The following is a 24987-nucleotide window of genomic DNA, read 5'->3' on the forward strand; positions in this document are numbered from 1 at the left end:
TGGAAAGCAAAGTCCAAGCTCTAGTTCTTCCCCAGTTATCTTATGCAGAAGACACCAACACCTGGGATTACAACACCATCCTTGATCAACTATCTCTGGTTTATGACAACCCCAACAAGGTTCAAGAAGCTGAAGATTATCTACTAGTCCTAAAGCAGGATAGTGGTGAATCTGTGGCAGCCTACATCGCCAAGTTTGAGAGGATTCTTTATGAGGCAAAGGGCAAAGATTGGCCTGATGTCACCAAGATTTCAGCGTTCAGGAAAGGCCTCAATCCTACTCTCCGAGGACGTCTCAACCAGCAGTTGAATCTTCCAAAATCATACACTGATTTCCTTCGTGTGGTTCAACAATTGGGAAGTCATTCTTTCAGCTCAAATTCCACCAATGTTTCCCACTCTCAATCACACCAATCTGGCTCTCACACCAAGTCTGATCCTATGGACCTCAGCGTCATCAATATCAACTCCCTGTCAGCAGCGTCCACCTCCCTAGATGAAAGGAACAGACGACGACAACAAGGATCCTGTGTGAGATGTGGCTCCTCTGATCATTGGGTGAAGGATTGTTCCATGAAGGCACACAAGGAATCCAATAAAATATGGAACCAGCAGATGATTGCAAGGTTAGAGGCAAACCGTCTTGATGACCTTAATGATCTCGATGATTGATTTTTGGAGATGTTTGGACATGTTCATGTGTTTTTCTTTTTCAAGTGTCTCATGTATTGTTGCCTTCTCATGTTTTCTTACCTGTGGGTTGACCATGACATTGAGGACAATGCCTATTGAAGCCGGGGGGTAATGTGACGGCCTGGTCACGTTGGTTGATTATCACGTGAGGTGTGGTTGTTTGCTTTATTGCTTTGTTGATAAATATGGCGTTACCTCCTTTCTTCCTTCCTCATGTTGATTATTCTCGTCGATAGCTACCTAGGTAGAACCCATGAGTTGGACGTTCCATCATCCTAGTAGAGCGCCGTGACAGGTGTATGTTCTTGCTGCCTTGCCATTCAAGTTGATTCGTGCTGATTTTCTATAGACCGTATATCTTCGTGACCAACGGCGGTGGCAAGACCGAAGAAGAACGATGCCTCGATCTCAGCAAACAACTGCAATTGGATATCTCCCCTGGCCAATTCATCTGTGGCCACACCCCAATGCGTGAGATGGCCGATAAATACCACACCGTGCTGGTCGTCGGTGGCGAGGGAGAAAAGTGTCGAGTGGTTGCAGAGGGATACGGGTTCAAGGACGTGATCACCCCCGGGGATATCATCAAGACTAAAGACGACACTACACCATTCCGCCGGTTAACCGATGACGAGTACAAAAACTCACGGTTTCGAGACTTGAAAAACACCAGGATCGAGGCTGTCTTTGTTTTCGCTGATAGCCGGGATTGGGCTGGTGACCAACAGATTATTCTTGACTGTCTGATGAGTGTAAATGGCCACTTAGGCACTCGCTCGGAAACCGGCAACGAGGGCCCCCCTGTGTTCTTCTCCCACACCGACGTCGTCTGGGCTACCTCGCACGAACACTGCCGTCTCGGGATGGGTGCCCTCCGGGCATCTCTCGAGGCTGTTTACAAGGCCATCACGGGACGGGAATTGTCGACCATTGCGTTTGGAAAACCGCAACTAGGCACGTACCACTTCGCCATGCGTCTGCTGCAACAGTGGCGAAAGGATACCCACGACATTAACAAGCCCCCGCGCACCGTTTACTTCGTCGGGGATACACCCGAGTCGGATGTGCGTGGTACCAACGAATTCAACGACGTCAGCGAGGCCGAGTGGGTATCGCTTCTTGTGAAGACGGGTGTCTTCCAGGATGGTGCTACGCCGAAATATCAGCCCGGGCATACTTGTGAGAATGTTCTCGAGGCGGTTAAGTATGCCGTGGAGCGGGAGCAGGCTAGGAGTAAGGGTGAGATTGATGATGTGGATTCCGGTATTGACTCGGAGTCGGCTTGTCTTCGCAACTAAGCTCTTGCTCCTTTTTACCTTCTTTCCTTCCCTTTTTTTTTTCCGGTTAATTATACACATACATATACAATTTTGGTATATACGATTGCACGAGATTCCCCGATTGAGGCGCATTTGGCACCCGGACTGTCCGATAAATACCATGCCATTTCTTTATGATATATGACATTGCTTTCTTGATTCGTTCTTTTTGCTTATGAGTGCTTGGAGTGATGTACCAAGATAATCCATAGAGTAGTGACAATAAATCCATACATATACTTAATTAAATACCAACCAATCGGTATATACTCCTGCCTTAGACACCTGCCCCTTGTATACAGTTGTACCTGACGAATCACTCCGCAGTGGGGTTCCAAGGCCCAGGATCAGCAGTAAATCCTTGCGTCTTATTCAGCATCTTATAAAATCGTGACTTTGCGTCACGAATGGTAATGATTGAAAAGCTCATGCCTCTTATGGTAGATGTCGGTTGAACCCCCGGTGTGCGATGTACCCCGTACATAGGCCGATTTATTCGCGAACCATGCGGATGGACGAAGTCTCTTCATTTTCCACTACAGTTCAACCTACATCGTCATCCCACTAACTTCAATTTCCACCAATCTTCTGCTTACATATCTCGAAGCAAGAAGTTTTCTCACGACGCTCCTCTCCCCCAACAACAACATCAACGACATCAACACCCTCGCCTGGACAACAACCATTAGCGCCACAATCTCAACAGGGATAGTCTGGTCCCTTGCGAAATGGATTCATCCGGTATCCAGCGTGAGCGTGGCGGTTTGGTTTCTGGCACATTATGTGAGCTGCTGGGATGGATGGGGGTGGGAGCTTGGATGTGGATTTGGAGAGGGTGGGTGTTGTGATGGAGGTTACTTGTTTGCTGGGTGGTTGGGAGTTGTTTATTGGAGTAGACGTGGGAGGGGATATGATTCCTCATCATAATGTATGCCAGATGCGTGTTCTTGGTACAAAATAGCATATCATGTATCTTGCAAACAATAGGAGCACATTCTAAAGAGATTATGGGTGCTTTTATGAAGATCCCCAGAAGATCTGTCATACCTGGTCGTTAATGAGTCTCTCAGATTCCATGGGCACCGCATACTTGGACTATGGTGCTGAACTACAGGTCAACTATGAGCTTAGATATACCAAAATCTAACTCGCTATAGCCTTATTTGTGCTACATATCGAATCGAAAGATAAACCCAATTTCCAACGGTCTTTTTTTTTTTTTTCTCTCTCTTATTTCTGTATCTGGCATACAACACGTTGAGTCTGAGGGTTGCGTATTATTCAGCACATACACCCTTCACTGCACGCCAACAACCAAACCAATTCCTGCAAACGCCCTTTTATCTCTTCCCAAACACGCACGCTCTCTTCCCCTTATTCTCTCCCTCTCCCTCTAAACTATCACCACAGTACAATACCACAACATACTGAAATGTTCCTCTGGAACCACTTAGTCTCCCTCTACATCCTCCTAGTCGACGCCGCCATCCAAAATGCCATATTCTGGGCCTTTACAAATGTACCCGTCCCATATTTGCCATAATGGCAGTTCTCTGGCTCCTGGGCGAGTATACCCTGGATTGCGTTGATGCCTACGATATTTGTCGATGTGTTCTACATTTGTGGCTAGTCATTAATGAGAATGTGGCTTTTTCCCCTATGCTGTGGCTCTATTCCTAGAAATGACAGTACCTCTAACTCTCTGATGTGATCCACATAGAGTCGTAATAGCCATATGTCTTTCCATCTACAGTGGCGCAGAATTCAAATATCACCAGCCCCAACCCTGTATTATTCAGCATATACATCTTCGAGTATCTCTTCTCAACTTCTTTCTATCACAAACTATCTTTCTTCATCTTCGCAAATCTCTCATCTTCAACCACAACTAACTCATCAACTCCATCAACACCAACCTTCCATACCATCAATCATCATCAAACCAAACCTCCTACCATCATCATCACCATCATGCCCCTCCCATCCAACGAAGATCTCGCTCTATCCACGGCATCAGACGTCGTTCTCGCAAGCATTATCGTCTGGTTCTTTGCGAGACTCATCCCCCCAGACCCGCCTTGGTCATGGCTCTCTGGGTCCTGGTATTAGATGCTTTGGATCTTGTCGAGGTCTACAACGGTGCCACAGAGTTCGGTTGGGCGACTGCGCATAAGAAGCTCGTGGTATGCACTGCTATTCAGACTTTTTCGTTTTTGTTTGCTGTGTGGATTATCTTTCGGAGGGAGATGGGAAGAATTTGAACATGCGAGTTGTTCATATGGATTGAGGTGCTTTTGGGGTTGCTCGTGCTGACGGAGTATAATAGGTGCTTTGGCTACGACGATCACAATTGGTTCACGAGACGGACGGAACCATTGGGCGACTTTGAATAGGTGACGGCGGCTTTTTCTTGGGAGGATATTCTGATGCGTCAAGCAGAGAAGTAGGAGGGTTGTGGACTGTCATCAAGGGGTCGAAATTGTGGTGAAATCATCAAAAGAGCAATCGGTGATGGACTGCGTTTGTAGCAATGATAATGTTATTTCTCTGATATTCACTCTGCTTGAGATTAAGACTTCATTTGCCACATATCTTGTCTCTGCAAGGTCCCTTAGAAAAAGGGTTTTCCGTATTAGTCCCTTGTATTCCCAATCAATTGATAGGCTTACAGAGAGACTCTGTACAGCACTTGAGCTTCCTAAGCGCGAGAGATCGCCAACGCTCTTATACAGAATGTAATTGTAGCCCTACAGTTTCTACATACCAATTAAAAAGACCAAGTATCCCATTTCTCGATCAAAGCTGCTTCATCGTATTTTGCGTTCTATACTCGCAGAATACATACCTGGTTCTCCTGTGCTGCAAGCAGCCCTGTATGTATTATTCAGCACTTACAGTACGTTATAAATGACACCGGAGTTCCTTCCTCTTTCTGTCAACCATCTCCTCCATATTCTCTCCTTTCTTTAATCCGTCGAGCTCCATCTTAATCTTCATCCTGGATCTTCATTTTCTCAAGCTCAATTACTTCACGATGATGAACCCTCTCTCGCCAAATAGCACCATCGCGTTGCTCTCTATCCTAAACGTGTTTACCTACTCCACCATCGTGTTCCTATTCGCCACTTTTGCGCCCCCCAAGATTTATTGGGTGCTTGTTATGGGTGTCTTTCTTAGCTACGCCCTGGAAATTCAAGAAGTCTACCACGTCGGCGTCGCTTGCAAGTGGCCCCTTCAATGTCAGCAGAGGGTGTTGTGCCTTGTTGCGGAGATCGCTTATTTCTCTCTTGCCGTCAACCTTATTTATCTTACGGCGATAAACATCTGGGAGCGCGTAAGTTGTACCCTGAAGCTTGACAGATAAAGGCTTTGGCTGATGATGACCTGCAGCAATATCATTGTCACGAAGACAGCAAACATTCGCGAAGCTTGTGTCGTGTAGTAGCAAGAGATACTGTGAGGGAAAGGGCCTGTTGTTGTTGAGCCAGAGTCAGCTGGAGTGGTTGTTAGAATCAATCGGGGTCAGTCTGCATTACTAGTCATGAAAGTCCAGCTTGATTCATTTCAGTCCAATTCTGTTGGCCTTCAACAACTGTAGACTCTTTGACCCCGGTCACCGCGTACGTCTCTAAGCAGTGAGAGATCCCGGCTCTTGCGGTGCAGCGGTGTGGGAAATAATGTGAGGAAGGAATCGGATTGTCGTTGTGTTATTACATGATAATGAAAGTACAGCTTCATTCTCTTGACTTGGTTTTGTCCTAAATTGTAAGATCTTGACTCTGCTCGCCACGTATTCTATCTCTACACAGTCCTTCTTGACATGGTGTTTTATTCCAGTTACTCACCACTGCTGAAAAAGGCTGTGTTTTAGGTCACTGGACACCTTTCCACCCAGCAGTTTTCCCTCAATTAACTATCTACTGGCTCACTTCAACCAAACAGATGCCACGTGAGGCATGGGATGCTTACTGAGGATGAGAATAGAAAGTCTAGAAGTTGACTGACGCAGATAGATAGAGCTGGTGCTTTTGGTCTACGACGCCACCGATATACACGACCGTTGGAGGTGACTCTCGATAAAATACCTTCCTTCAAGGGCCCTGCTTGGAACGAGCTCTCCCTCTTCCATTCACTTCTAATATGCTACTGATGGCATTGGTCAACCATCAATTCTTCGATCTTTAGAGCATCCAAGCTCCTTTACACTCCATACAACGAAACGCCCACCCTCAACACCTGCGATCCACGCCCAACGACTCTCGAAAGCTACGGGAAAGAGGATTGACACCAATCCTCGAGACGCGCTACGCCGGGGATACGGGACGATGCTACTACACATCCGAGCTACCAACGCTATCGCACACAACCTAGATGGAAATGAAGAGGATTGCGACTTTGGACCCTCCGCATCACTAGGGTATAAGTGGAGGACGGCTGGTCGTCCGATAAAAAGACTTGGGTACTTCCTTGTTGTTGCTGAGCAACATCATGACCGGGCGTTGGGGTATCCTTTCCTCGAAGTTGGAAGAGCTCTTCTTATCTCCACGATTCCACGGCTTCATAAGACTTTCTCGGTTCGCACCAAGGACACTTCGCAAACCACTATCGCTCTACTTCGTTGCCATAGAATCTATGGAGAAACATATTGAGCATTTGCATTGTTGATATGTACAGGAGAGGAAAGAGAATGATCAATATACAAAGTGTTTTATCGTCTGTCTTGGTTAATCAGACCACAAACTCATTGTCGAGCCAATGCTTGATGACAACCCTACCCTCTTCAAATCCTTTCTTTGGCATTCGTACAATGATCGCTGCGTGGCTGTGCCGGTGCTTGTGGATGTAGACGGGGTATCTACGGAATCCGACGGCATTGAGCGAGTCGATGATGGCGAATTGGGCGGATGTGAGGGCCAGGACGGGGTATCTTAGTCCATTGTATACAATTTCTGGTGCTTGGGATGATGATGGTGGGAGTGCGCGCTCGTCTTTGGGGAGCTCAATGTCCCGTTCGTTAGTTGGGGAGAGATATTCAGGGTCTTGGCTAGAATTGACGTTCTCGAAGACATCTTCGACGGCATTCTGGACGTCCTGAACTAGTAGTGGAACACGGTAGCTTCCGAAGAAGACTCCTGTTTTCCCTTGCTCATGGAGACGGATGCGTTGGCGGCTGCGGACAGTTTGTACGACGGCGTTCAGGAGGAAAATGAACGAGCCTACGGGGACAAAGAAGAGAAGGAAAAACCAGAATGGGAGGTTGGCGATGATTCTCATCATTTTGCGCCATGCGTGGGAATCAAGAGGGTTCGGTTCTTTGACCTCCAGAGGAAGGGTGTATACGTTTGAATCAACGACGACCGGCTCATAGCCTTTGGCGTAGTTGAAATTGGTAGTCTCCACGTCAGGGAACGGGTCGAACTTGGAGATTCCCGTCGTGTAGAATACAGCAGACCGGTCATTGACGATATTTGCGTAGACAGAGCGATGCTTGAATCTCGCGAGCGCTTTGATGAAGATACTCTCAGGGTCAGCCAGAATGCTGAGCAAGGGCTTACCCGTCTCCCGGAACGAATCGATCATAAACAGCTGTCTTCCAGACATAGAGACAGTGCGCGCCCCCAGCACATTCCAGATATGGTTCTGTATGCCCTTCAACGGAGTGCGCACGCCGACGTGCGGCGTCACGAACGTCGTGAAATTGACAGGTTCCAGCTTATCCAGCCATCCGCGTGCATGGAGCAGTCCTAACGCATATCGGGCCACCAAACCTCCCAGCGAATAACCCACGACACTCAGCTTCTTGATCGTATGTCCTTGTCCTGCCAGCGCCTCCAATGTATCCTCGACCTCGTGCGCTAATCGCTCACCACCCAGCTCGATACCGTCGTAGGTAAAGTTTCCGGCATTCCGCTCAGCAGCAAGAATATGCAAACGATCACCGTATCTTTCCCTCAGCGATGCAGCCACGTAGTCGAGATGCATTGGATTCCCCCATAGCCTTTTCATCTCATTCCAGAACGTCAATCACCCCGTATTCTTAGTCATCAGGGGCGGGAAGCTTGGCGGACATACCCGTGGACGAGCACGCAAAGATGGTCGGCGGAAGACGCATTCGTTGAGGCCATTCCAGAATAGATCGGTTGCAGGGACTTTTTTGCTTTGCAGGAAAGTGAATAAAAATTTCAATTGAGCCCCTCGTTGCATCTTTATGAGCCTGAGGCTAGTGTGCCCTTATCTTGCTCTATTGCTGCAACCTAAAGATAAGCTGCTTGGCGTGTTTGTCTTAAGATAAGGCATGAGGCATTATTTGCAGTGAATCTGGGGGGCTTTCCCGATTTAGATGTAGTCGCTCTCGTTCTCTTCTTTTCTCTTTGATCATACAACCGCCAACACGAATAACGCTGGCCCTGAGCGAGTGTCGCTACAGAAAAGGAAGCAATATGTTTCGTCCTTATCCCGATTACCAAAAAGAAATATGGCACGACATGCAACATCGTAATCCTAAGGCGTCAAAGCTACTCCACAACCTGAACCAAACCGGGCGGATGGTTTGCTTTCTTTAGTCTTATATTTTATGTGGTTGTGTCATTTGTTTTGCTCAGGTGATTAAAGACTTTATCTTATAGGACTGACATAGCATATGGCAGCCGAATGAAGCTTCCTGACGTTGTGGCCTAATATGCAAAGTGTTATAACTAACCTGATTATCAATTTACTATTAATTACGCTGTATTTTATGATACAATGTGTATTTTTTAGGAATCCTGCTAACCAACTCCCGTCTTTGCATTAGGTGAGCATATTCTCATGGCCATAATCTTTCCCCGTAACTCTTGACCGCCTGACATCAGTTGAGGACCAAACAGGTAAGCCTGACCGGCCGGGCCAGTGGCTTAGTGGTATAGGTATTGAGCCTGGCTAGTCTGCTGATGCGCACATCACCAAGCAGATTGTGGGTTTGAATCCTACTTGACCCTGCACCCACAAATCTTGTCTATTACCAAGTACCTATCTCTCGCAGGTTTTCCCCAATCCTGGGCGGGGTTTTTCGCCCTACGAAACAACAGGTAAACGCCGGATAGATCCCCTATAACTTCCACATCCAAAGGCGGTGACGATTGAGCCCTTTCCACGCAGCAAGTGTCATTCCAGTGGACGTGAAGAAAGAAGAGAGTCTTCAAGACGGCAATGAAAGAGATGTGAGTGAAGTGAGGAATCGTAGACGTTGACGAAATGGTGAGGAAGGTCTGGGGACTAATCCTTACACTTGCAATACAAGGTTTCGTACATGATCGGCTATGACGCTCTAGGGTGTCGTCCAGCAGGTTAGGGAGGAACTGAGGAATTTCAGTGTTGGCGATGTGGTTGGCCTACACCAAATTACCAGAAGCCGATCGAGGTGAGCTATTCGAAAAAAACAATGAACTGTTTGGGAAAGCCAATATTCATGAGATCTCCAATGGGCAAAACAGACAACCATTTTCATAGCACTACCCCAAGACCTTGATTCACCGACTCAACTCGTTGATAGAGGCTATGTACCTGCCTGAGGCTGAAAACTTAATTACTTATACGCAAGGAGATGCAGGTAAATCATATCATGGCACCGCGTTTCGAGCTTCAATGACGACCCCAGCAGCTCGCAATTGAGACACATAGTGATCCCCTAGGGTGGCTGGCGTCAGCACCCCACCACCAAACTTGTGTGCCCATGTATCCTGCTGCCAAAGAACAATCCGCGCTGCCTCTCCCAGGGCGACGGCGGTAAATATGTACGGGTCACTGTCATAGCGCATCCGCACTAATGCCCTGGACTTCGGCTGGACCGAGGTGTTTGTCTCGGCGACACCCCGATACTCAAACCAGTTGTTCGTGATTGTGCCTTCCCCTGCACCACTTCCCGGTTCGTACCAGAGCTTCGGAAGAAGCTTTCTAACCGGACGTAGGAGGATCCACGGTGCTAGCAGCAGTCCGGAAAAATGCCACAATATGGCAAGGACAGGTCCCCAGATTTTGAACCAAGTGTGCCAATCAAAGTCATGGCCATATGAAGCGGTCGTAGGCTCTAGCAAACCCCAGGACCGATGGACTATTGTCCGGTCGACTGCTGCCTGTGGCTGGTAGGCCATCCAACCAAGCTGTTTGATCCAGAGCAGTCCGAAGAGCTTGGTCCAGAGACTGGTTCGTTTTGGGGACACTTTCGGGGTGGGCCGCTTTGGGGATAGAGAAAACGGGGCGTGGACATGGTAGAGATGACGAAGGCTGTGTAGCTCAAATGCTTGGAGAACCGAGGCCAGCGTTCCCCCACTTATTCCGCCCTGGACGCTGTGAATGCAAAGATCTACACGCCCCGTCTGTGCGCCGAAATGACGGCGGTTGTAGCTGGCGGCAACCCAGGTCAAAAGGTCGGACGGCACACAGTCAAAGCCACAGCATGGGATCATCTGGTCCAAATTAGCTCAAAGCACCTCTCGAATTCATCAATCGCGTGGAATTTGTACAATGCTGCCGTTTGTCTTGGCGATTATATCGTACTGCTCTATCATGTCTTTTAACCAGGGAGCTTCTCCAGTACTGCAAAGGTGAGTGTAATGCGTCAGGTAGGTGCACTGGTGGCTCACCAGTCGAGATAGTGCGTGCTATTTCTTGCACACGCAGCAAATGTATCCGAGCCATAAAGTTGGAACGGGCCCACGGTCGATATGACTAGTCGTGTCCTCTTTGCCAAAGAGTCAAGCTCCTTTTCGTTCAGGCTCACAACGAGGGTATCTAAGCAAGATATCAGGCATTGCAGGGATGGATGGAAGGCTGGTGTCCACAACCTACCAACTGCTTGTCTTGATAGATGGAGTGGTCCCAGTGACTCGGCAACCTCCTGGAGCTTCTGTTTGTTTCTGCCCGCGATTGCCCACTTCAGGTCAAGCGGTAGCGATTTGAAGATATACTGCGCCGTCAGCTTACCGGTGTAGCCAGTCGCGCCTAGCAAAATCACGTCGTATTCGCGTTCAGTAGACATGGCAGAATGAATATAAATATCCAGGATACTTTTAAAAGCAATGCTAGCCCAGGAAAATCGAACGGAAACAGCCTCTTTTAAGTCGATTGCCATGGTCGAACAGAAAGGTGCTGAACAGAACTCTGACTGGCATCGAGGCATGTGAGGCAGACGGAGGGAAGTTTCTCCAGGTGCTGTTTGACAATCACGGCCTGAGCATCATCACCGACAGCTTGACTGGTAAAGCTATCGACGTGATATTTCGAGTCGAGGACTCTCGGTTCCTCGTTGACTTCTGCCTCGGCTGGGTTCCTTGATACTCCTGCCAACATGATATCCTGTCAGGCCATTTGATACGCAGCGTACTGGGATTGCCCGAATGCTTCCAACCAGTTTCAACGATGTTGGCCATAGTTCAGAACCTAAATTGGTGGATCCCCTGTGGGACTGGCTACGGCCGTCCGCGGGACAACTAACTATCCGACCTGCTGTTGGCCCTGCTGTACAGTATCTCTTGTCCCAGTTGACCGAATAACGAGATGAATTAATACACGAAAAAGGAGACTTGCAGATTGGAGACTTACCTTGTCAGCCAATTGGCAACCGAGGTACATTGTAAGATTATGTTCACCCCGGCGGTGAGATGCATTAAGGGGCTAGCTCCCGAGGCCAGCTACGTTGGAAGCAACTGGAGCGAGCAGCGAAGGGTGCGTCTTGTATATCAAAATGTTTATACAGCTTGTTCATTGAAACTACGAATCCCGGATAAACCAACTTTCTCAAGGAAATCATCTGGCTTGGTGGTGGTTGAAAGAACCCGTTTCTGGGCCAGGGACCAATCCTCATACCTGAGATGGCTTACCCCTTATAAGATTGGCACCTTCCTTGTTAAATATAGCCTATCAAGTGATGCTCTCATTTTTCGACAATTAGGGCATACGTATTCACGCATTATCTAGAGATATATCTGGCGAAATTAGGCTGAGGTATCTTGACGCAAGCAGGGGAACCGCTTTTTCATGTGCCTTCACTTTTCTTTTACCAGAAAAATGACGGGCTTTTCAATACTCCGGAGCAGTCTCATCCATCTTTCTAGTCCAGCACGATGACAGATTTTCCAATTCCCCCCTTTCCTGTCGTATACAAGCTGACAAGCATTGAGGACCTCCTTGGCATCCTTGAAGTAGGCCTGCCGACTAACCACCGTCCGTAGCAGTCTCTCTTCCGTCAACCAAAGGATGAAATCCAAATCCTTCTCAGACGGTCCTGTAAAAGGGACCAAGTAACTGACATCCCAGTACCAAGTGCAGATCCTGCGCAGGTAGTCTATCGAGCTCAAACATTATCGCCGAGAGCCACTGTGGGAACAGTACAGTTCGCACTCATCCGTTGCCGATGACCACAACTCTCTTGCCCTCCAGGTTGACACTGTGATCCCATTGTGCGGAATAAAACATCGCACCTTCAAAATATGAGGCTCCTGGGATTTGACATGGCCGAGGCTCAGCAAAGTGCCCTGTGGCGAAGAACAGGACCTGACATTCGTGCGCCCATTCCTCTCCTGTATCGACATTACGGAGCAAAAGAAGCCATTTTCGCCGGCGACTGCCACCTTGTTGATACCTCCCCTGGAATGCAGACTGCAGGTGCTACGGTATATGGCTTCCAATTGCCCGTCGGCTACTAACCCTGTTTCTCATCTTCAATTAGCATGCTGATGCCCCTTGGAAAGTTCTCATTGATAGTACGCGATTAAGTTTGGTTTATTCATTATTGGCGTAGCCGTCCCTTGTTACCTAGAGCTTTCCTGAACGTTTCCTGCGTGTGCATCCATACTTGATCACTGACTCCATGTGTATAGTAGTCATCGAGAAGTCCTCGATTGCCCGCCTCAGACACGTCCCAATTCAGTAAATAAGCACCACCTGTGATTCCTCCTACCGCAGCCTTTGTACCCGGAGAAAACTGTCTGCTAGTTGCTGCGAATAGGTGCCGTTCTCCGCTCTCTTGTTTCGATACCATCCACAGCCTACCGAGAAACATTGCGGCCCTAATCACGCGGCTCACGACAGGACCGGCTTCCCGAGCAATCCCCGACTTCACAATCCCGGGATACGTATGAATAAAGGTTGTGGACGGATATCGCAATGCAAACTCTTTTACCATCAACGAGGTCATCGTCGTGGCATGGACATCGCAAGCTTCGACACCGTAACGTTCCCGCAGGTCGAGATCATCCAAGTGAAGCTTTGTTTCGTGGCCTGCGCCTAGCACGGATACGACCCGGGAGAGCCCATGTTCATTACGGCCGGCGCAGGTCAATTGAGGGATTAAGTTGTGGATGAAGCGCATGCGGGTGTAGTAATGGAGACTGAACCTTCTGTCGAGGCCTTCGGTGGTTTCTGGATGGCGGTTAAATAGATATCTGCTGGAGTGCTAGAAGGGCATTCAGACCTACCCTCTCTCCGATTTAGTGTAAAGATGCCGCAGCTCAGAAACAGCACGTTGACATGGCTAACCTGGCGTTGTATCACATCACATGCAGAATCCACCTCCATCAAGAGTGATGCATCGGCCTTGATAAAGTAAATCTGGGCCCCCTCGTTCAGTAACTTCAAGCCAGCAATAATGTCACCCGCTCGAGTCTCGTTGCGACCAACAAGGTAGATGGTGGGAGATAAAGTGCGGCGAACGAATTCACGCGCAGTGTAGAGACCGATCCCACTCGTACCACCCACTTGAAAGATCAGCTAGATTGTCCCAGTAACGAGGCATCGCGAAGACAGGGATGGGAGTGCTTTCGGGGGTTGAACGGACCGAATACAGCTACAAGCCCAGAACCCAGGTCTTTTAACGATGTATTGTGAGTGCGCACAGCCTGGAGTGAAACCATCTTGTTTCACAGTGTCTGATATATGGAGATGCCTATTGAGGTGACAGATACTCTCCAATGCGGTGTTATCAGCCGCTGTAAAGTAGGCTTAGTTGGATGATGTTGCTGGTGGACTGGAACCATTGATGTGGCAAGTTGTTAGTCTCTACGGTAGTGTTACTGTCAGATATTGCAGTGCATTAAACTACCTTCAGTTCTAGCGAAACCAGGTGGATGCACATCTGCATCTTGGGGGTGTGGGACCGAATAGATTGTTGGCCCGACTGTCCTAATGAGATTTTTGGTGGACCCATAACCCTGCCAGATGCATCTAGAAGCCCGCCCTTTTTAGGTTATGACATAAGAAAGCTTCCCTGTGACAGTCCTTCGGGGCAAAGGATGTCCTAAGCACAGGTATAGCATGCCCTGATGATAAATCCATCAACAACGGTCGCAATTATTCGAGTCGGACATGCCCCAGAGTACTTCTACACCGAGGCATATGGATAACCCCTGTCTGACTGCAACCTCGGAAGCGCTTGCCAAGTTTCCACCTTCCGTGGGGTGCAGGCGTTCTTTATTTGTTCCGTAAGATCCAACTTGGATAAATCAGTAGTCACAATAAAGTCATATATCTCAATTATCGGACTAGAATTTAGACGGAAAAGCAACAAATAGGCCCGGTCTGATGAAGGTTCAATTTCGATGATGGGATCAGATATCAAAGAACCACTCCGACTACCATGCGGTTTAGTTCTGCCCAATCGTTTAGTGAAGGTAAGGCAAAATGCTACCATACTCTACCTTGTCGATACCAGCTGATGGCCTTTGCCTAGGCTGCTATGGCCGAAGGGCTGGCAGACAAGGGGCATTTACCAGGCACGCGGATTTCTCGAGTTTACGGTGAATGGGCCAAGGGCGGATGGGGTGCCCTTCTCACGGGTATGAGGATACTGAATGGCTCCCCGAGTTGATTTCGGCTTTGGATCTGATGATGTGAAAAGGGAACATACAGGTCGATGTTCGTCATCTAGGAGGCTACGGTGATCTGACTACACGTGAATATCAAAGATGAACGCCAGTCATTGGAACTTTGGAAAAAATATGCAGATACCTGCCAACAACATGGTACGCCCGCGATCGCTCAGATATGCCACCCTGGCCGCCAGTCCCCGAGAGGTGCAGGGGAACGGGGTCTTTTCGGTAAAGCCATTGCGCCGAGTGAAGTGCCCCTTCATATCGGAAATGGGTTGGCTCCGACTATCGTCAGGAATATCGTTTTCGGGATGCCAAAAGCCATGTCCCATGCCGATATTGATCATGTCATCGCCCAGTTTGTAAATTGTGCCCGTGTTTTGGCGCAGTGCGGCTTTGGCGGTATTGAAATACACGCGGCGCACGGTTATCTTCTGTGTACGTTCTGCATCTCTTGATCTCCAGTCAAGAGTCTTCAGCGGGTTACATTGTCTAACTGAAACGTGGATCTAGCGCAATTCCTCTCTTCACGAGTAAGCAACACCATTGTACCAGCCATGAAACCACAGTTTAACTAATATGCGAAAACAAATCCGCAGAGCAACATTCGTCAAGACGACTATGGTGGTGACGCTGAACGGCGAGCCCGTATTGTTCTCGAAATCATCCACCAGATTCGAAAGGCAGTTCCTGCGGCCTTCTGCGTCGGGATCAAGCTGAACTCTGCCGATCATAACGCATCGAGCTTTGAAGACACCATGACTCAAATTCAGCTCTTTTCTGATGCTGGTGTGGACTTTCTTGAAATCTCTGGCGGAACTTATGAAGACCCAACGGTACGTATAGTATATGATATTTCTCTGCCCTCGACATTCAAGTACAGAAGCACAAACTAGTATTGACTGGGTCGCATATTTCCCCCTTACACATATAGGCTACCGGCAGATCCCAGATAGTGGAGCTTTACATCAATGCGCTGACAATGGTTATCACATCCAGATGATGGGCCGTGGGCTGCGAGGTGGAACTAGCAATACCAAGAGTCAAAATCCAGAATCTGGGGAGGCCTTCTTCTTGGATTTTGCGACACAAGCAAGGAAGCGGTTCCCGAACCTGATTCTTCTACTCACCGGAGGATTTCGAACCCGCAAGGGAATCGAGGCCGCGTTGAAGGATGGCGTTTGCGACCTTGTCGGCATCGGCCGCCCAGCAGTTCTCCGCCCCGACTTCCCGCGATTCATAATGGATGACATATACTCCGATCAAGAAGCTAGGGTGGTGTTTCCCAAAGTTCCCATCCCATTCTTGGCGAGGCTGCTCCAAATCAGGATGTTGGGTGGAGGCGCAGAAACAGTAGGTTACATATTGATTATACCTCGTCTTCCACGCATCGTTCTGACAGAACCTAGCAATACTTCCGTGGTCAAATTCACCGCATAGCCGCTGGACTTGTCGCATATGCGCCGTAGGCGTTGGCCTTGGGTTAAGAAGCTAACAAGAAACGATGGATGATGGCGACATAATGAGCAACTTCCTTAATCCCACGCTTTGGTTATTTGGTTCACATGGAGGCTGAAACGTCTTTTTGAAACGTTGGTCCTATGATGTAACTTCAATCAGAACTCATCTAGCAGATTTGTATCAGTAATGTGTAGTGTCTAACTGTCAGACAAGAGTGACTCCTTCAGGGAGTAGAGAGTACAGTACAGTAGAATACACAGTATGCCCTAAGCATACGCCCCCATCGGGCGCCTGGAACATTAAAATCAGCACCAGGAAAAACACGTCTTCTTCACGCGTTTATCGACAGGTAGGGGCCTTCTGGCACCTATAAACCACCATGGAGGCACTGAGACCCCATGGTGGTGGTATATCGCACGCGTCACCCCCCGGAGTGGGCAACGTGGCCTCCGAGTTTGCAGAAACACAAGATATGCCAGTCACCCCAACACCAGCCCGCTGGCGATCTGGGTACACGATGCAACCGGTACTTAACGATAGCAGCATGGAGAGTGCTAGCATGGATGAAAATGAAGACCAGGAGCGCTGGCAACCTCAGGGACCCAGCAGGACCCCCAGTCGGGCCAGTGAGGCCAGAAGCGGAATCAGACGACGAAAGATTCTACAAAAGTCATTGATCAGCAGACCAAAGCATCAAACTTCCCTGCTAGATGCAAGCAAACAAGCCCAGGTACTGGTGGGAGCTCTGGAAGCAGCCCAGACACAGCAACAAGAAATGTACCAGGTGGTCCAGGAACAAATACAGGCGCACCTGGCAGAGGAGCTGTCCAACTGGAGAGCAGAGCGACAAGTCTGTGAAGGAATATATATGGAGCGGATTACAAAGCTGGAGTTGGAAGTCAGCAAGCTTCGCACAGAGCTTACAGAAGCCAAGTGCACCATCCAGCAGCGCGAGCCAGTGAGGCAGAATACACTGGCAGTTGATACCCAATCAAACCGGGCAAACAAACAAGACAACAACCAGACCCCCAAGGTGAGGGAAATGAGCCAACAACCAAGGCAAGAACCAAGGTTTGCAGACCTCGCTGCACTACTCTCCACTAAACCTGGAGGACAGGAATGGCAGGAGGTTACCAGAAAGAAGCAGAAGAACCGGCAAATCCAAGCAACAGCTGTGGCTACCCAGCCCAATCCAATCACACTGAAGCCAGCCAAAGACAGCCCCAAGGAAGCACGGAGACTACTATTTCGTCGTGAGGGAGGAAAGGCCGCCCCAAGAACAGAGAAAGAGGATGTCATTCTGGCCATCAACCGAGCAGTAGCAAAGGAACACTTCCCAGCATTCATCCGAGTGGTGGATGCAGGATATACCAATACAGGAGCGATCACAGTTCTTCTGGAAAAAGGCACCCTGGGCTCTATGCTGCTACCCAATCATAAAGACCTCTTAGTCACTGCAGCTCGACAAGCAGACCCAGCAGTGATATCTGTGGAGCTACCAGAACAATGGTACCGGGTTAAGGTCCATGGGGTCCCAATTAGACGCTACCTCACCTGTGGCCTGACTCTGGCTCGTGAAGAGATTGAACTGGGCACTGAATACCAACTGAAGAGGAACCCAACATGGCTCCGGAGCTCCAAGGAACTGCAGAACAGCAACCAGAAGGGATCAACTATTGTTGTCACAGTGGGTTCACTAGAAGAGGCTCGGAGGCTTCTTATCAATGGCATTCGCTTTGGAGGATCCCGGTACAAGACAGAGCAGTACTGGGAAACAGGAGTTGACACAGTCTGCCCCAGATGCTGCCAACTAGGCCACCGCAGCTTCAAGGCCTGTGGGGACCACCCACCATGCTGCTTTATATGTGCAGGTCCCCATGAAGGCACTGAACATGTCTGCCGGGTGGTAGACTGCCCAGCCAAACCAGGAACCGCCTGTAAACACATCCCGGCCAAATGTGGCACCTGTGGAGGACCACACCCTGCAACAGTAGGGAATTGCCCGGCCAAGCGAGCAGTGAGGAAGGAACTGAGAAAGAGAACTGTGGAGTCCAAGGACGTATCCCAACCGACTGAGAGACCTCAGCAAATGACCAGTGTGGAACCAGCCATTCTGAGCTCACCAGGATTCGCTTTCAGTGTGGTCAACCGAGACCAGCACCAATCACGACCACGGAGCAGCTCAGCTCCTAACAGCCCCCAGACCCAGCGGTATCTGGGACCTAGCTTGACAACTGGCCAAGAGGAGGACACAGAGATGAGGGGCATTAGCACCCCAGGGCGTTCAATAGCCCACTAATGCGACTACTCCAACACAATTGCCGCAAGACCTATGCGGTCACTGTTGCGGCTCTGGAGGCGGGGCTGGAGCTAGGGGTGAGACTAGCATGCCTACAGGAACCTTATATTGATATGGAGTTCCGACATGGAGGATATCAGATATATTGGCCAGAAGCAGGATCTCTTCAAGACCGGCGAGTGGCGGTAGCAATCCGGCGGGATATATTAAATGAAATAATTGTGGAGGCCCGAACAGATCTCCTTGATCACCCATATCTCATGGTAATGGATGTATGGGAGCTGAATCGGGCCCGAGAAAAAACACGAAGAACCAGAATAATCAACTGCTATGACAATTGGCTGGGAATTGGCCATTGTTGGCATGGGGGGAATGAGAGACAGAGAAGAGCACTAGAGGATGTGCAATGGGACCAGGTTCTTGAGGGAAGATGCCTGCTTGTGGGAGATTTCAACGCCCATTGTTATGATCTACGGGGCAGTGTAGATCAGCCTGTCAACCAGGTAAGGATAACGATATTGGAAAGGAAGCAGTATAGTGAGATTGTTACAAGACTGAATCTTGTCGGATGAAGCTACATACAGTGCACGCCTTTTAACTCCTGTTCCTCTGGACAACCCCGCTGCGGGGTATCTGATCTATCACATATGCCTCTCGAGAGTCTCGATAGGGGACCTCGATAGGGCCCCATGGTCCCAATATCCTAACAATTATCCCCCTCCTAATGGCGGCCGTCCTCGGGCGCCGTAAGATAGGCCGGCGTTTCTGGCCAGTCTACATTGCCTGGTGTTCTCGGAAGATCTGACAGTACTCTGGTGTCCCTCGTTCTATCTTCTCTTGATTGTCTTTCGGAACTTTCTGATCGCTTCAGGCGCATTCGCCATATTGTCGTGGGGAACCCATTGGTTATATTCAGATGGCCAATCCTTCCATTTAACTAAGAAGTAGAGGTCGCCGTCGAACCGCCTTTCTCCTTTTACCTCTTCGACTTCCCATTCACCATCATCTTCCAGCTGCGGCATAGGCATCTGTTCCACACTGTTTTGATCGCGATTCGTCCAGGGCTCTAGAAGTGAGACATGGAAAACATTATGGATACGGGCATATTGATTCGGGAGGGCAAGGCGATAGGCTTGTTGTCCAATTCGATCTAGCACCCGGAAGGGCCCAATAAATCGTGGGGCTAGTTTTCGTGCAGGCTTTTTCAACTTCAGGTTCTTTGTTGAGAGGAGAACCAAGTCTCCGCGCTGGAATTCCATTGGCTTATGTCGACTGTTATAGTATTTCGCCTGGGCTTCAGTGGTGTTTTGCCAGTGTTTCTCCAGTTTCTGTCGCAATTCCCCTAATTTTTGTATTCGTGCAGTGGCTGCTGGCACCTCTCCTGAAGGCGCATCGTCCTCGATGCGTATGTGAAAGTCCGGTGAATACCCCAATAGGGCTTGGAAAGGCGACATACCGGTTGTTGCATTTTTGCGTTGTTGCAGGCAAATTCAGCTGTTCGGAGGAGTGATGGCCAATTTAGCTGTTCAGTATCCACAAAACAGCGAAGGTAGTGCTCAAGTGTCTGGTTCATCCGTTCTGTTTGGCCATCTGTTTGGGGGTGAAACGCTGTTGACAGCCTCAATTTGACATGGGACAGGTAGCAGAGGCTGGACCAGAAGCTGCTGGTAAAGATTGGTCCTCGGTCAGAGACAATCCCGTCCGGCGGCCCATATTTTAGCTCCACATGTGTGTGAAACAATTCAGCAAGCATAGCTGCATTGATTGTTGATGGCACAGCGAACAGAAGGCACATTTTCGAATATCGGTCAACAATCACCAGAATTGCATCAACCATTTGATCGCCCACTAATACCGGTGGTAAGCCTGTTATAAAGTCCATTGACAATTCAGCAAAAGGTCGATGAGGGATTGGCAGTGATTCGATTTTGCCGTAGGGTCGATGCCTTGGTGCTGTGGTGCCTTGACACACAGCACAACTCATGACATATTCTTTCACATCTTCATGCAATCGGAGCCAGTGAAATTTGCGTTTTAGCAGGTCAGTTGTTCGTGTTTGGCCAAAATGGCCTGCCAGGGGATCATCGTGGTATAACTCCAAAAGTTTTTGACGCAGGTTCTCTGCTGCAGGAATGTACAATCGACCCCGAAACACAACTAGACCATCAGTGTTTATATGCCAGTCATTGAATCCTCGTTGACCCTCTTCAATACCAGCCTTCAGGCGTTGGGTCTCTGGATCTTCGGCCTGGGTCCGTTGGATTTCCAATAACAAATTGTCACTTACTTTTAACTCATATATATGTGCCCTCTCTGAGGCGCTCACATTATCTAACCCATACTGAGAGATTGGCCTGTTGCGGCGCAAATCATCCCAGACAGCCCAGTCAGCTGATTCTGCAGCGATCCATTCACCTCGTGGGTGCCCGGGATCATCTCCACCATGGGAGTGCTGAGGTGGGTGTTCCCCCGGGCAGTTCCGTCGCCCCTGGCCTCAAACTGGGATTTCAGACTGATCAGGTCTGACACACACAAAGATTGTACCATGGTGCTCCGCTGGCCAGGCGGGCCCAATTCACTAGCAAGTCGCTGCTGTAATGGAGATAACACATCTGGATCTAGGGCGTCCCCTATCTCCTTGGAACAACCTTTTCGAGAAAGACCATCTGCAGGGTTCATTTTCCCTGGGCGATGTTTGATCACAAAGTCAAAAGGTGTTAAGAATAGGCACCACCGAGCTTGTCGCCCGTTGAGCTTCCGTTGACGCATAAATGCCTGCAGATTAGAATGATCTGAAAGAACCTCAATAGGATGCATACTCCCTTCTAGGTAGTGGCGCCAGTGTTTGAAAGAGTGGACAATTGCAAATAACTCCTGGTCAGGTGTACCATAATTTATCTCTGTCTCAGTGAATTTCCGGGACCAACATGCAACTGGGTGATAAACATTGTTGTTGTCTGGTTGTGAGAGAATTCCGCCCATTCCATATTTCGACGCGTCGGGTTCTAGGCGAATCGGTTTCTGAGGATCAAAATATCGAAGCAGAGGTGCTGTTTGGAAGGCAGCAAGTAGACGGCGGAATGCTAGTCTTTCAGCAAGGGATAAGCAGACTGCTCCAGGTTTCCGGCCATTCTTGCTTCCTTTCAGGAGGGAGGTTAGAGGTAAAGCAAGAAGGGAGAAATTTCGGATGAAACGACGATAGAAGTTGCAGAATCCAAGGAAAACCTGAATATCATGATAGCTTCCAGGGAGTTCCCAGGATGTAATAGCTTCAATACGCCGAAGGTCCATTGAGATGCCTTTTTGAGAGATGATATATCCCAGGAATTCAACCTCCTCTTGGAAGAAGCTGCACTTGCTAGGTTTTGCAAACAGTTCTGCTTGGCGCATGCGCTCAAGGACCTGGTACAGGTGCTGTGTATGTGATTCTCGGTCTGCTGAAAAAACCAGGATATCGTCTAGATATGCCACGCAAAAGACATCAAGAAGGCCACGAAGCGCTATGTGGATGTAGTTTTGGAAGGTAGCTGGTGCATTGGTCAATCCAAACGGCATAACAGTATATTCAAAATGGCCATAACGAGTCCGGAATGCTGTTTTCCATTCATCCCCTTCCTTGATTCGGATTCGGTAATAGGCATCTTGAACATCAATCTTGCTAAAGTATTTGGAACCAGATAATCGGTCAAGGATTTCTGAAATGAGAGGTAGAGGGTATCGGTTTTTGACTGAAACTTTATTAAGGCCCCGGTAGTCCACACAGAGACGCAGGCTACCATCTTTCTTGGGGACAAAAAGGATAGGGGCCCCTGCAGGGCTCTTTGATGGGCGAATTCGCCCGTTGGCAATGTTTTCATCGAGATACCGCCGGAGTTCAGCTAACTCAGTCTGTGAGAGAGGGTAAATGGGCCCATATGGTGGGGTTTCACCGTCTTTTAAATCGATTGCATGGTCGGTGGATTTCTGAGAGGGTAGGATCTTCGAACGTTCTGCAGAGAAAACATCATGGAACTTCTCTAATTCTGCTGGTAATTTGTCGAGGTTCGGTGAGGATTCATTTGTGTCTGTGGGTAGCCAGATGTCTTCAGGCATTTTTACCACAGCGAATACATGTGTGAGATTTCGGCATGTTTTAACGAACTTGTGAGGTTTCTGGTGTGAGATGGTTGATACTTCAAACCACCACTGTCGATTCCATGCTGAGAGGTAAATGTGATGGTCCTCAAGTGTCGTCATTGATAGAAGGACTGGGCTCCCACTTGACCGTGGGTCTCGATCGATAGCAACACAATGCCTTTCAAATGCGCGTGTAGTCCCCCGCGAATCAGTAGCAGTAATAGGGACTTTCCAGACACCATAGGTTGGCACCTTAGATCGGTTAACAGCGTCAAGAATAGGCGCAGTGAGTTTAGCTGGCTGTAGCCGATGTTGGAGTACAAATTGGTGGCTAATGATGTCGACTTCGGCGCAGCTATCTAGATCTGCATGTGTTTCGATGGTGTTTTGAATAGTAACTGGGATGTGGAAGCGAACAGTTGTCCCTACTTGAGAGTGATGAGCCGAAGGCGTAGGGTCTACTTCGACTCTTCCCCGTTTCCCATTTCTGACTGAATATTCTGGTTATTCAGGACTGATTGAATCTTTGTCTTCTTGGGGCACCTGGATGCAAGGTGATCGGTGGCGTCACAAATATAGCAGTGGTAAGGCTTGCCGTCTGGGCCAGTAGGTTGTTTCCACTTAGTTTTGAGATAAGGAGCTGAATATTTGTATCTGCGACGTTTGGGGTCATCTTGCTCTTGGCCACTAGTTGTGGTAGATTCGGTCCAGTTTCGTTTGCGACTTGGTTTTAGGAGGTTCCAATAGTGGGTGGCAAGGGAGACCATCTCCTCTCGTCCTTCAGGCAGCTTAATGTGATGTTCTCGAATATATTTCTTGAGGTTGCCCTGGAGTTTAGCGAAAAAGGAGAGTGCACGTTCCTTTTCTGCTTGTCGAGGGAAATGTTGTTCTAGGGTGTCAAGGTAGGCATGGAACTCTCTAGGGTCCTGATTGGGGAGCTGGCAGGTCCTTTCGATTTGGTCCATTATATCAGCCTGGAGGGTGGTTGTATTCCGAATGAGGCTAAGTGTCCATTCTTCGAAGTATGCCCATGAATCTTCAATGTTTTGGCGCTCCTCAATAGATTTCTCTTCCACATGTCGATACCATCTATGCCGACAGGTGTGATCAAGGAAGTTGAGGGCGGCTAGGATTTTCTTCCCATCTGTTCGGTATTTTCGGGGGGCACCCCGAAAGGTGTAGCGGAGGTCGAGGAGCCAATCCTGGCGTCTTTGTAGGTTGAAATTCAGCGTGAAGGTTGAGATATTCTTGATCTTTAGCTCTTCAGTGTGACTCTCTGGTGGGTGGTTGCCTGGGTGGTCCCGGTTCACTACTGAACCTATTTCGGAAGGGTTGATAACCTCTGCTTCTAGGCGGGCAAGGTTTTCGCGGGCGACGCGGAGCTCCTCAAGCTTGGCGATTCGGTTGTGTATTGCTTGCAGGTCGGTGTCGATTTGCTCAGGTGTTATAGTGTCTTGTGAGGACAGTGTTGTTTCCTCAGCGATAGTTCTTGGGCGACCTCTCGGCATCGTCTTCCCTTAGGTGGTTGAAAAGAGAAGATTCAGAATTGTTATGATCTACGGGGCAGTGTAGATCAGCCTGTCAACCAGGTAAGGATAACGATATTGGAAAGGAAGCAGTATAGTGAGATTGTTACAAGACTGAATCTTGTCGGATGAAGCTACATACAGTGCACGCCTTTTAACTCCTGTTCCTCTGGACAACCCCGCTGCGGGGTATCTGATCTATCACATATGCCTCTCGAGAGTCTCGATAGGGGACCTCGATAGGGCCCCATGGTCCCAATATCCTAACACCCATAGCCCACTATGGAACCCTCTAGCAAGAGCCCGAGTGAATGCCAGACCGCTAGAGAATTTGGTAGATGAAGCAGGTCTCTACATCAACAATGAGCTAGGAGTCCCCACTCGACCAAAAAGGACACCAGGGATTTCAATCATTGACTTGGCTCTAACCACAGTTAGTATGGGGCCTCTGGAGATGTGGACTGTTGACCAAGAGCACCCAACCGGCTCAGACCATGAACTGATAATCATGGAATGGACCTCTCTGGAACGAATATCTACAATACCCTCACAATATGTAACAGGGTGGCAGATTCAGACGCTTCAAGCCAACCCACAAGCCCTGGAGGAAGCCAAGGGGGATTGGCAAGCGAGAACAGAATCCAGACCCTGTTTGGGGAACTCTTGCTCGTCAGAAGACCTAGCTGGGGAAGCCATATGGATCCAGGAGGCCCTGACAGCAGTATTAAATCG

General features: G+C 48.9%; 6 protein-coding genes across 6 annotated transcripts; 2 read left to right on the plus strand and 4 right to left on the minus strand.

Annotated features, from left to right (window-relative positions):
* Positions 1–1159: 1159 nt before the first annotated feature.
* ACHE_20294S (uncharacterized protein) lies at positions 1160–1990 on the plus strand (the record flags this gene model as incomplete). The annotated part of the gene is made up of 1 exon (XM_043284581.1): positions 1160–1990. One exon carries the CDS (start codon positions 1160–1162, stop codon positions 1988–1990), a length of 831 nt encoding a protein of 276 aa, XP_043133358.1.
* A 4749-nt stretch (positions 1991–6739) lies between these two features.
* On the minus strand, positions 6740–8136 carry ACHE_20295A (lipase ROG1 family protein; the record flags this gene model as incomplete). The annotated part of the gene is made up of 2 exons (XM_043284582.1): positions 6740–8009; positions 8084–8136. The coding sequence occupies 2 exons, from the start codon at positions 8134–8136 to the stop codon at positions 6740–6742; spliced, it is 1323 nt and encodes a 440-aa protein (XP_043133359.1).
* Positions 8137–9609: 1473 nt separating this feature from the next.
* On the minus strand, positions 9610–11027 carry ACHE_20296A (saccharopine dehydrogenase family protein; the record flags this gene model as incomplete). The annotated part of the gene is made up of 4 exons (XM_043284583.1): positions 9610–10455; positions 10513–10585; positions 10633–10780; positions 10838–11027. 4 exons carry the CDS (start codon positions 11025–11027, stop codon positions 9610–9612), a joined length of 1257 nt encoding a protein of 418 aa, XP_043133360.1.
* Positions 11028–12776: 1749 nt separating this feature from the next.
* ACHE_20297A (uncharacterized protein) lies at positions 12777–13899 on the minus strand (the record flags this gene model as incomplete). The annotated part of the gene is made up of 3 exons (XM_043284584.1): positions 12777–13408; positions 13465–13743; positions 13824–13899. 3 exons carry the CDS (start codon positions 13897–13899, stop codon positions 12777–12779), a joined length of 987 nt encoding a protein of 328 aa, XP_043133361.1.
* Positions 13900–14720: 821 nt separating this feature from the next.
* Positions 14721–16322, plus strand: ACHE_20298S (uncharacterized protein; the record flags this gene model as incomplete). Its single annotated transcript, XM_043284585.1, has 6 exons — positions 14721–14820; positions 14950–15291; positions 15367–15386; positions 15453–15689; positions 15853–16206; positions 16263–16322. 6 exons carry the CDS (start codon positions 14721–14723, stop codon positions 16320–16322), a joined length of 1113 nt encoding a protein of 370 aa, XP_043133362.1.
* A 6865-nt stretch (positions 16323–23187) lies between these two features.
* ACHE_20299A (uncharacterized protein) lies at positions 23188–24237 on the minus strand (the record flags this gene model as incomplete). Its single annotated transcript, XM_043284587.1, has 1 exon — positions 23188–24237. One exon carries the CDS (start codon positions 24235–24237, stop codon positions 23188–23190), a length of 1050 nt encoding a protein of 349 aa, XP_043133363.1.
* Between the last annotated feature and the right edge of the window lie 750 nt (positions 24238–24987).

The sequence above is a fragment of the Aspergillus chevalieri genome, chromosome 2, assembly GCF_016861735.1.
Source record: "Aspergillus chevalieri M1 DNA, chromosome 2, nearly complete sequence".
Classification (NCBI taxonomy): domain Eukaryota; kingdom Fungi; phylum Ascomycota; class Eurotiomycetes; order Eurotiales; family Aspergillaceae; genus Aspergillus; species Aspergillus chevalieri.